Genomic DNA, 12,435 nt, shown 5'->3' on the forward strand with positions numbered 1-12,435 from the left:
TCCACACTAAGAAATGCGTGCACCAGCCTACACTTCACAAAACAATCCTCAATCTTACCATGGATATTTTCTATAACGTTCTAATATTCTCTGTAATCATTTTCATTACAATAAAATACACACAAGCAACTGTAGCTGAGTGAGTCACAGCATACTGTTTAACATAATATAGGAGGCCATTGAAGACCCATACATTCTCAGAGATGTAATATAGTCTGAATACCTGTCAACAAATATGTCTGTTTTTACACAGCATTTAAAAATTATGATTGATGCATCATTTACCTACAGGAAAAAGAACCATGTTTAAGCGTACAAGTAAGAAACCCCATCAGGCCCCAGAACATTCCCATTGGCACACAGTCTCTTTGTAATGTTTTTGTCAGTTTCTTACTGGCTCGTCACTGTCACTGCTTCCATTGCTTTCGACACACGTGGTTTCTGCTGTTTTAGCATTTCATGTAAATACAGTCATGCCATGCACATTCTTTGGGTCTGGCTTCTTTTGCTTCCTAAGTTTTTGAGATGAATCCATGTTGACTGTGTCAATAGTTTGGTTAGTGGCATCCCATTGTGTGACTCTAACACAACTCGGTTATTCTCCTGTTGATGGGCTTTGAGGCTGTCTTCAGCCCGGTTATCATGAATAAAACGTCCATGAACATTTGCATACACCTTTGTGTGCACAAAAGCTTCATGTCTCTTGGGTAAATATCTGGGGTGGATTTGTTGGCTTAGCCAGTAAGTAAATACTGGCAGCTGTAGGAAACTGACATACCATTTGGCAAGTAGTTAAACCAGGTTACATTTTTACCAGCAGTATGTGAGCATTTGGGCTGCTCCATCTCCTTGCTGACATTTGGTGTAGTGTCCCATCAGTCACTTTTCATCATTTTGATGGCATTGTGGTTTATCTCTTGGGGGTTTAAATTTGTTTGCCTGAGGAACAAGATGCTTTTCATTTCCTTATCAGCCATTCATTTCCCTTATTTGTGAAGTGTCTGCTCAAGCTCAGATTGTTTGTTTTTCTTTAACATCAATGTGTAGGAGTTCTTACATATTTTGAATACCAATCAGATGTGTATTTATGAATACATTTTTTCCAGTCTGTGGCATACATATTCATTTTCTAATGATGTTTTTCATTTGAACAGAAGTTTCTAATTTTGACAATGTCCAATTGAACCAACAAATATTCCTTCAATATTTCATGTTTTTCAGATCATTTGTAAGAAATTTTTTCCTGCCCTAATGGTGGAGGTGATAATTTTTGGCTTTCATGCTTAGGTTGAGAGTCAATCTCAAATGACGCTTTATATACAATAATAAGGCAAGTGTTGGGCTGGAGAGATGGCTTGGCGATTAAGCGCTTGCCTGTCAAGCCTTAGGACCCTGTTTCAAGGCTCGATTCCCCAGGACCCACGTTAGCCAGATGCACAAGGGGCACACATGTCTGGAGTTCCTTTGCAGTGGCTAGAGGCCCTGGCGTGCCCATTCTCTATCTATCTATCTGCCTCTTTCTGTCTGTCTGTCGCTCTCAAATAAATTTTAAAAATTATTTTAAAAAAAGGCAAATGTCAAGTTTCATTTCTTTTCTATATTTATATCAGTTGTTCTAACACCATTTGTTGAAGCTACTTTCATCATGTTTTCACTTTTTTTTAAAATATCTAAAATCTGCTTAGCCAGAGAGGTACAAAAGTGACTTTTGCCTGCTGCTTGTAAACAGAACCTCTGAGTGTCTTAGATCCTCAACCCATGGTCTTGGTTGCCCATTCCTTCCCTTTCCAAAATCATTTGTTTAAAGTATTCTTGCAAGCCTCAGAGATCACTCAGAAACTGTACAAGGATTTCTAAGGTCACAGTTTTTTGCCGGTCTGTATCTCTGCAGTCCAGTACCACACTATTAAGCATGTGAAGCTGTTGAAATGCATTTTAAAATTAAAACTTAAGGGGGCTGAAGAAGATGGCTTAGTATTTAAGGCACTTGCCTGCTAAGCCTAAGGACCCAGGTTCAGTTCCCCCAGTACTCATGTAAGCCAGGTGTACAAGGTGGTGGCGCATGTATCTGGAGTTTGTATGTAGTGGTTGGAGGCCCTGGAGTGCCTATTCTCTCTCTCAAAATAAGTGAAATTAAATAAATTTTTAAATGAAAATTAAAAAATAAAAATAGCAAATAAAAAAATAAAATAAAGATAACTTTAAAATTAAAACAAGTTTTCAGCTGCAATAGCCACATTTTGAGTACTCAGAAACCATGTGGCTCTTGGCTATCTTGTTGAACAACATGGACGTACGTTTGTAAGTGCCAGATGCAACTAGCAAATAGGGTAAGCATGGAACAGGCCCAGTGTAGTTTGTAGCATATTTTAATAAAACTTTCTCACATTATGGTAAATGGTATCCCAACATCTTCCTTGCTCTCTTTGGTTTCTTCTCATTCTTCTGGGTTTTTCTTTCTGTCCCAAGCTATTTGGTCCAGCCAATCCTTATTGATTCTTTCCTATTGAGAAGAAAGGAGGGCTCTGGTTGTGTATAGAATTGTTCTTTTCTGAAGCCTACTTGATACTACCCGTTTTAACTTCTCCATGTTTGTCATCCTTCCCTTCTAACTGCCACTGAGTTATCTGGGCATCCTCCTGTTGAGGTGTTGCCCATATATGTTTTCTCATTTCTATCCTGGTTAACCCTGCATTTATTTTTAGCATTTCCACTGTAAGTGACACACCTGTGAAAAGCAGTAAGTTATAACCTGTGACATTGTCTTACATTAAGGTTTCTGTCTTTGTTGCCATTTTATCATGAGCAGTCAAGTGGAATTTGTGAAATTCTTTCTTCTTGTTTGCTGGGCCTCAATGACACTGACTCTGCCATTGATGTCTTTCAGTGTAACAACTTTGCCGTGCTGGTGGATCTTCACGTGTTGCCACAAGGTTCAAACAAAGATACCAGCTGGTTTTCTGAACAGAAGAAAGAGGTACAACAAAACCTACTCGTTAAACACTGGTTCTTTCTGTAGCTACTGGAAGAAATGTTACCTCTTTCTAGCTTTCATTTTCATTAATGGTAACAGAAAAAAGTATTATGTAGTGGTTAACCCTTGAAAAATAATAGCATTCCCAGTGCTAAACATGCATATATGCACTTCTTTTCCCTTTTAAAAGTGACACATGCATATGCTTCCTGTGTTTCTATGTCAGCAATCTGATTGTTGTGTGTGTGCATATGTGTGGTGTTGGGAACTGAATCTAGGCCTTTTACATATTAGGCAAGCACCTGATCACCTGCCTGTTTCCCCATCCCTGATTCTATGATTGTATTTTTTTTAATTATTTATTTAAGAGAAAGAATGGTTACACCAGGGCCCCCAGCCACCACAAACAAACTCCAGACACATGTGCCATTTTGTGCATCTGGCTTACGTGGGGACTGGAGAATCAAACCTGGATCCTTGGGCTTGAAGGCAAACACCTTAAACGCTAAGCCATCTCTTCAGCCCAACTCTATAATTTTAAACCAGAAATTTTCCATCCCTTTGTTTGGAAAGTGGTAGATAGTTCTCTGAATTTAAAAGGTCTATAAGTGAGGCTAAACTATTCTAGGTAAGGAGGGATGATCTGGGTGGTGGAAAGGATAACTGCATACCTGAGCAGGTGTGGAGGTTCACACACTGCTAATCATCACATCTGTGTGATTCCTCATCTTTCATCTTCTACCATCCCTTCATTGTCATGGGTCTTTGACAAGCAGAGATACCCACCTGTTCTTCTCTCATGTTGGGCAGTCCGTATTGCAGATAGTTGAGTATGGATGTGTAATTCACCCTTGAACAACTCATATTTGGACTGTGGGTCCATACACACATGACATCTTAGGAGATTTGTAATAATTTGAAGATACTCTCAGGTAAATTTTGTGTTCTGGAAATATTTGAAAAATATAAGAAGCTGGGCGTGGTGGCGTACGGCTTTAATCCCAGCACTCGGGAGGCAGAGATAGGAGGATCGCCATGAGTTCGAGACCACCCTGAGACTCCATAGTGAATTCTAGGTCAGCCTGGGCTAGAGTGAGACCCTACCTCGAAAAACCAAAAAAAATAATAATAAGAAGAAGAAAAGTATCACTTACTACCCATATTTACTGCAGTATAAATTACTGTAAGAAGTTTGTTGCTGTTACAGTGAGCTAAAGGATGGGAAAGTTTACTTAAAACTGAGCTAGCCAGTGCCCTGTGAATAGCTTGCCTTTCCCCAATACATTGTATGTCATCAGTAAATGTTCTTGAGTATTTTTTTAACCATATATAACACATCTAGCATAGAAAATATGTATCATTTGACTGTTTTCTAGTCAATAGTAGGTTATTAGTAGTTATGTTGGAGTCCCAAGTAGCTGCACTCTGATTTCTGGTAGTGTGAAGACCAGTGTCCCTAACCCCCATGACTCCAGGATTGAATCTGCACTGTTGACCTCCCCCAGCTGCAGTCTCCTCAATTTCTCTACTCTTACTTACCACAAACTGCTGAGGTGGCCAATGAGTGGTGCTCCTGGTTCCCAGTATGCTCTTCATTTCCTGCTCACCTGAGTCCAGGGCTAGGGAATGAGGCTAAGGCTTGTTCCTGGGCTATTCATTTCTTGCCATTGTGTCTAAAGAACTAAACAAGAGTAATCTTTATTAAGTGATAAAGAAACTAATGAAGGTGGGAAGAAAAATCTCTTCTGTAATGTTCCCCCCCTCCCGGTCATCTTTTGGAAATCACTAAAGCTCTCCCACAACCTCAAAATTATAGGAAAATATATTTTCAGTAAAGAAGTAGTGTCATCAGGACTTAGCTGTTATTATTTTGATTGAAGCTCAGAGAAGGTACAAGGTTCAGTCTCATGATTTCACCATTCAGGAAATTGGCTGTGACCTGTCCATGTCTTGAGAAAGTAATATTTATCAGGTCAGTGTCTCTCTTCACCACTCACCTCCTTCCTACTCCAAACTTTAGCTTAATGACACATGTTCACATCAGTTCATTGACTCCCTGAATATGACTGTTAACACAAGGGGCCTTTACCCCAAAATGCTTCTGATTTGTCTTTTAGAATCCCCCATTCCAGGCCCCAATGTTCCCACATCCTGTCAGCTTTACCACTGCAGCAATAGATTTTTTTTAACAATAGGTATTTTTTTTATTTATATTTAGGGAGTTAGACCCAAAAGACTTGTTGACATAAAATTCTAGAGATAAAGGTGTGTGACTTACCTCCTCTGCAAAACGTAAGTGATAGCTATTTTGTTCTTCTGTGGGTTTTTTTTTTTTTTCTGTTGTTGTTGTTGTTTATGTTTTGTTTTTCAAGGTAGGGTCTCACTCTGGCCCAGGCTGACCTAGAATTCAGTGTGTAGTCTCAGGCTGACCACTAAGTCACAGTTATCGTCCTACCTCTGTCTCCTGAGTGCTGGGATAAAAAGCGTGTAGCACCATGCCTGAGAGTGCTAGCTATTTTCAAGGTGTCATACACAGCTGCCTCCAGCTAGTGCCTATGCCTGGGCCATGAGCAGGACTCAGAGAAGCCACAGTATGAACAGTAGGATCTATAGAGAAGCACTGCCAGGATCTACGCAGGCCCGCAACCAAGCTTTGCTCTCAAAGCGAAGTTGGGGACTTGCTGTCTCTTCCTTAAGTTGATCCTTTAAAATATATGTTCACTAATGTTCAGGCTGCTCTGGTGTCATGTATGCATGTGGCCTGGCAAAGGAGAGTTGAAGAAAAGTTATAACTTTACATATTTTCACTGTCTCAGTCCTTTAATTTTTTTTGAAGTCATTAGATCATCTCATGATTGGGAGTTCATGAACAACCAATTTGATGGCATTTTAATAGTGACTTATATAGTGAAAGTCTTAAGAATATCCAGTTCCTTCTCAGAAAATGGAACTAATTACATGTAATAAATACATGTTTATTTTGAGACCAGCTCCAGCAGTCTCTGTACCCAAACAATCAAACTCTGATTGCCCCATTTGTAAACTTGGGGAAGCAAACATGGCCCCTGCTAGCCTAGAGATGTCGTGTAGCTCTCACTCACTCATTAATTTAACTGGTCCTCTCTCTCATTTGCTCCTCAAATGTTACTGGCTGCTTTTTTTTTTTTTTTTTTTTTTTCCTTTTCATGCATTGCTTTGAGTCTGAAGAAGATACTTAATACTTAATAGGGTCCAGTCAGTTGCTAGATATTTTGGCCACACTGCATACTGTCCATCTATTGTTTGTGAAACCTGATTCACAGAGGGGAGTGACTGTAACTATAGGGGGAAAGAAACTATGCGTATGGTCCTATGCTCTATTTTTGTCCTACTGTTTTTAGTTCCAGCCTTATAGGGTATTCATGGCCAAATTTTAACAATCCTTGTTGCCATGTATGTCTTCCACATATTTTCTAGATCAGTCATAGTTGAACCCTGCATGTGAAGCAAAATTATTTAATTGCTAAAACAACATTATGGGACAAGGCTGCCAAAGCACTCATCTACGAAGGGATATCCTCATATTCCACAAACCTTTCCATCTGGGGCTTCTAAGTGAAAAGCAGGAGAGAGGAGACCTGTGCTTGTGTTTTTACCTAGAAACTTCTGTTTATGAGTTAAATCAAGGGTGTCAGACCATTTGAAGGATACAAGTATTTACAGTAAAAGAAAAGTTTCACTATGACTGTTTCTCAGGTCAGGTTAAAACCTGGTTCATGTAATTATGAAGATTCTAAACGACCAACCTGAGATGGCTTTTCAAGAAACCAGTGAAACAGGTTTGAATGACCTGAATGCCTCTGAGCCTGCTGCAGAGTCACTGGGACTTGATCCAAAATTTATTTGTCCTTAACTATCAGTTTTATGTGGAGCATCTCCCCCTTTTTCCTACCATAGATTACATTTTCTGGTAATGCAGAGAATACGGTGTAGTGTCTTCTGAATGCACATGTGGACTTTTGAAGTTTTGTTTTCTTTTATAAATACCACAAATATATAAGCCAGCTGATATGAAACCTCCAGAAAATGTGTTAGTGATGCACTGTGTTGTAATTGACCAAAACCTGTATTTCTATGTCCTAATAGATATTAATCTATTTCAGAGAAATGAGGTAATTTTCATTATTTTGGGGTTATGTGTGTGAGTATGTGTGTCCCTTGCAGGTACATGTAGACAGAGGAGAACAATGGGTACCCTCCTCCTTCATTGTTCATCTGCTTATTTCCTTGAGTCTGAGGCTTTTATTGATTTTGGATTTTGTGGGGTTTTTTTTTTTTTTTTTTCAAGTTCCAGTGATTCTTCAGTCTCTGCTCCCTACAGGACTAAGATATGTGTGGCCATGCCTAGCTGCTTACATGGGTGCTGGAGAATAGAACTCAGTCTAATCTCACACTCCCTTGGCCTTCATGCTTGTTCAGAAAGCATTCTTCATGCTTTTTTTTCAGTCTAGGGTCTTAGTCTAGCCCACATTGACCTGGAAGTCACTCTGTAGTCCTAGGCTGGCTTTGAACTCACAGCAATCCTCCAAACTCTGCCTCCTAAGTGGTGGGATTAAAGGAGTGCGTGACCACACCCAGCTTAGAAAGCATTTGTAACCATTGAGCTGTCTTCTCCGACCCCAATTTCATCTTTGATAGTTGAATATAGTACAGTTTTAACCAAAGCAAGTAGATGTATCCAGCATCACCAACAAGAGCAAGGAAGAAATTCAGATGATCTATTTCTAGTTGTCTGTTTAATCTAGTTACCCACTATTCAATGTTTTACTCCCTCTAGTAGTTTTGAAAACCTAAGGTCAGAAACTAATGAATGATTGTGTTTACACTGAAAACAAAAGTTTAAGCCATATTTAAAAACTGGAAATTTTTTATATAACTATCACTGTCTTTAGCTGCACTGGAAGAAATGCAGTCATTTGACAGTCCTGGACCTATGGACAGGGCAGCATTACAGTGACAGTGGGGGCATGCAGCACATGATCTGGCAGTCCTGTACCTGTTTTCAGGGCAACAGTGCAATGAGAGTGGGTATCTGTGCTGTTGCAGGCTGAGGCCTGGCTTCTCCATGCCTATGCATGACATATGGGAGTATTTTCTTACTCCTGCCTCCATTCCTGGCTACAGTGCTCAGCCAGCCACCGTCAGCATTCCCTAGGGCCTTGCTGCCAGCCAGTGTTGGCTCCATCTGGCTTGTCTCTTCTATTCATCGCAGTACAATGAACTAATATTTATATGAGAACATTCTTGACTTCACATCTGACCCTAATTTTGGAGTAAGCTTTTAAATCTTTCTTTTGGACTTGTGAAACTGAGGCAGAGAGTAGTGAAATGAATGTCTCAGCTGACTCCATAAACCAACATCCTGGCTTGGTGCAGTCTTCAATAGCACATCTAAATGTGCAGTGTTGTCCCCAAGCACAAGTAGCATTCTTTTCATCATCTGTTCATAAAGTGAAAAGCAAATGGGATGGTCAGCAGTGGCTTTTTATTGTGTATGATTTAATTCTTTTGTATGATATTAAAGTAGAAAGTTATATCCATTTTTTTTAATTTACTTTAGGAAGTCTGTTTGCTGTTAAAGGAAACCATTGATTCAAGAGTTAAGGAGTACTTGGGAGTTCATAAACAGCACAGGCCATCAAATACAGAATTCACAAGATCCAGTCCGTTGTCCTTAAAAGGTAGGCATGGAGCACTTTGATTTTGGACAGAGAAAATAAAATTCCTGCTTTGTAGAGATTGCAAATATATTTGACTCTGACTGTCATACTAGCATAGTGATACATTTTAAAAAACATGTTGTAATGAAGATACTGTGTGGGGGTAAAAATAAAAAACAACACCAAAAAGCCCTGAAGGGCTTTTAATGGTAGGCAAAATGTATAAAAATAGCAAATAAAACATTCCTAAGGAAACTGTAAATTTTTTAAGGGTTTCTTTTCTTTTGACAAATAGCCTTACAAACAGATTTATATTAATACTGACTTAAATTGATTCAGGACTGTGTGCTTTTTAAAATGTTTTCATACATGTAATTCTATTTCAAATGATCTCAAATGGGGGGGGGAGGTTTTATTCCCAAGAGACATGTGGGAATGTGAGCAGGGTTTTGGTTGTCATTTTTGGCAAGAGGTGGGATGTTCCTGGTGTGGAATGGGTAGAGGCCAGGAATGGCACTGTGCATCCTACAGTGTGCAGAGCAGCCCCTCTCACCACCCAAATAAAGGATCATCAGCCCGAAAACATGAAGGGCACTAGCCTTGAGACACCTGTTTTACTGTGACATTGCAAGATGGAGTGGCTTGTCCAAGTACAAGGCCATTGTGATGACAGTGCTTGTTATACACATACAGGGACATGCTGATTGAAGGAGTGCTTGGGCTGTACATGGCAGATCTGGAACCTAAACCTAGCTCTTGTGGTTTCTACCCTAAGGTTCTTTCTGCTCCGTTTATGTTGTGCTTCATATATGTGTGTGCACACATGCACATGTGTGCATTTAATTTGCTTTAAGTCATCATTTCATAGCACTCCTTGTCACAAATACAATCAGTCATTTTAGTTCTGAGAATATGGTGAGTGACTGGACTGGTGTGAACCCAATAAAGGTACTGCAACAGCTTCTCAGGAAAGTACTGGGTTAAGTAACCCCTCGGAAGGCTTCCTTGATCCTGAGTGCTCTCACCTTGATATAGATAAGTAGACAGGTAGATTTATGTTTCCCAGAATGAAAGCTTAAACAAATGGAATTTTCAGTGCAAACAATACAGCATTACTTGATGCCTTCTGGTTGCCTACTTGATGTACTATAAAGCTTGTGAAAGGCCATACTGTTTGTCTCCTTTATACCCCAGCAGACCTGGCTAGCTTCCCTTTCTAACTGGGACAAAAGGAAAAGGAAAGGAGCCAGACGCCAGGACCTCTATCTCCGTGGTTGCTACTATAGTCGGCTTGTTCAGTACTGACTCTCAACCAGCCCTTCTGTGCTTCTCTGACTGCTGAGGGAAAGGAGCTCAGAACTCGATTTCTCAGCCTCACTCATAGAAGGAATCACAGTTCTGGCTCCAAGATAACAGTCTTCCTTAGGCCCCTGAAGGGGAAAAGGACAAAAACAAAAAAAGACTGTTGATTTTTAAACAAAAAACTGAACGTATTGTATGTGAAATTGTATAACCTATTTTTCCCACCAAATATATAGACAAAAGTTCTTTCATATACCAGCATTTGAAAACTCTTTATCGTGGGAAGATACATATCGAATTTATCCTGTAGCAATGTTGATGTGTGCATTCTGGAGACTTGAAGTATGCTCACACTGTTGTGCAGTCATCACCATCACCAACTCTCCACATTTGGTCTGTTATCCAGATGGAAGCTTTAAGCTCATTATATAGTAGCTCCCTGTCCTCTGCCCCCAGCCCCAGGAAACAACTGTTCTGCTTACTGGGGCTATTAATTTGAACAATATAGATAGCTATATAAGTTGAATTATATAACATTTGCCCTTTTGTCTGGCTTATTTTTGTGATATCCCAGTGTGTGCCACATTTTGTTTATTTATCCATCCATGGGTTGCACAGTGATTTGAATCACATGTTCTCCCATAAAGTTAAGTGTTCTGAATACTTGTTCCCCAGCTGGTGGCATTTTGAGAGGAGCTCCCCCTTGCTAGAAATTGGCTCACTCCCCTGCTGCTGTTTTCTACCTGCTGTGGCAGAGGTGATGTCCAGCCTCTGCTCATGCTATGCTTTCCCCTGCCATCATGGAGCTTCTGCTTGAGACTGTAAGCCAAATTAACTCTTTTCTCCCATCAGCTGATTTTGGCTAGATGCTTTGTCCTAGCAGTGAAAAAGTACTGCAAATTGTTTCCACATTTTTATAGTGGTATACATTTGATCTGTTCAAGTCTCTGCTTTCAGTTATTTTGAATATAGACTTAGAAGTATGACTGCCAGATCACATAATTAATCTGTTAATTTTTTTTGAGGTACTAACAGTATTTTCCACAATGACTATATAATTTTACCACCAGCAGTGCATAAGAGTCCCACTTGTCACAACCTTACTTATACTTAATTACTTTTATTTTGATAATTGTCATCCTAATATATGTGAAACAATATCTGAATGTGATTTTGTTTGACACTTTCCTAGAGATTAGTGATACTGACCACTTTGCATGTATTTATTAGATAGTCATATATCTTCTTTAGAGAAATGTCTTGGTCCTTATCCATTTTAATTGGGTTGTTCAGGGGGGTTAATATGTAGGAGTTCTTTATGTATTATTCCTTATTGGATATTTGATTGGAAATATTTCTCCAATTCTCGGGTTTGCCTTTTAACTCTCATGATAGTATACTTTGACACACAAGTTTTTGGTTGCTATAAAACTGTATGTCCATGTCATCTTTTGTCTCTGATACTTTTGATATCATGTCCTAGGAGGTCATTGTTGAATCCAGTATCTTAAAGCTTTTCCTGTATTTTCTCTCTTAAACATAAATTCTGGGGAATTTTCTAGAACAAAACTTTATATTCTATTAAATATCTGTGTTCTTGATTAATTGGTATGATTTATTTATATTGCATGTAATAATTTTAAATAATAGTATAATGAGCATCCTACTAATATTCATATTTGAGTATTTCAGATTTTTATAGTAGTTCTGATTTAGTGTTCATCGGTTTTGCCATTTTGTAAGATGTCAATATGTGTGTGTGCATGTGTGTATATTTGTGTATTTTGCTGGGGTTTAAATTCAAGGTTATATATGCCAGGTATGTGCTATAGTACTGCATTAACTCTTTGGTTTTTTTTTTTTTTTCTTTCTCCATCATATTCTTTTTTTCTTAAACAGTGAAACAGGGTCCCCCTAAGTTGTCCAGTCTTGAGCTTGAGATTCACTTGTTTCAGCCTCCCAAGTACTGGGAGTATAGACAGGTACCACACCATCTAACCTATAGGAACAGTTTAAGAGTATTAATGCTATAAATGATATGTTAGTTGCAAATGATTTTTTTGTAGTTGCCATCTGCCCTTGACTTTGTTTATTTAGTTGTACAACCACAAACCAGACTTCATGTGCTTCATGAAGCCTCCATTGACCACTAGTAGAATGAACTCCATGTAGTGAGGTATGTGATGATACTGTGGTGGGGTGCCAGAGAATGGCAGCATGGTACTAACACAATACTGTTGTGTTCACTTTCGAAAATGCTATACTGTCTGACCCTCTCTTTAAAAGTAGCCCCATCTTTTGTCTCCTTCCTGATGTTAACCGCCTTCAAGCATATCTTTTGAGGTTTACCTTATGGCCAATCTCCTTCTCTACAGCCATCAGCCACTCCCACTCTGCCTGGAAACTCAGTAGGCACCTGGCTGGCTGCCTTTCCTGTACTGTGCCCCATGTGCCACGTTC

At 39.3% G+C, this 12,435-nt stretch overlaps 1 protein-coding gene across 1 annotated transcript in view; it reads left to right on the top strand.

The window, feature by feature from the left end:
- The window catches only part of LOC101596825 (SLX4 interacting protein), a 211,312-nt gene that overhangs the window by 142,550 nt on the left and 56,327 nt on the right, over positions 1-12,435 (top strand). Inside the window, 2 exon segments of the mRNA XM_045157544.1 lie at positions 2,888-2,977; positions 8,574-8,694. Coding sequence (XP_045013479.1) covers positions 2,888-2,977; positions 8,574-8,694 — 211 coding nt within the window.

Source organism: Jaculus jaculus, chromosome 8 (genome assembly GCF_020740685.1).
Source record: "Jaculus jaculus isolate mJacJac1 chromosome 8, mJacJac1.mat.Y.cur, whole genome shotgun sequence".
NCBI classification, from domain to species: Eukaryota; Metazoa; Chordata; class Mammalia; order Rodentia; family Dipodidae; genus Jaculus; species Jaculus jaculus.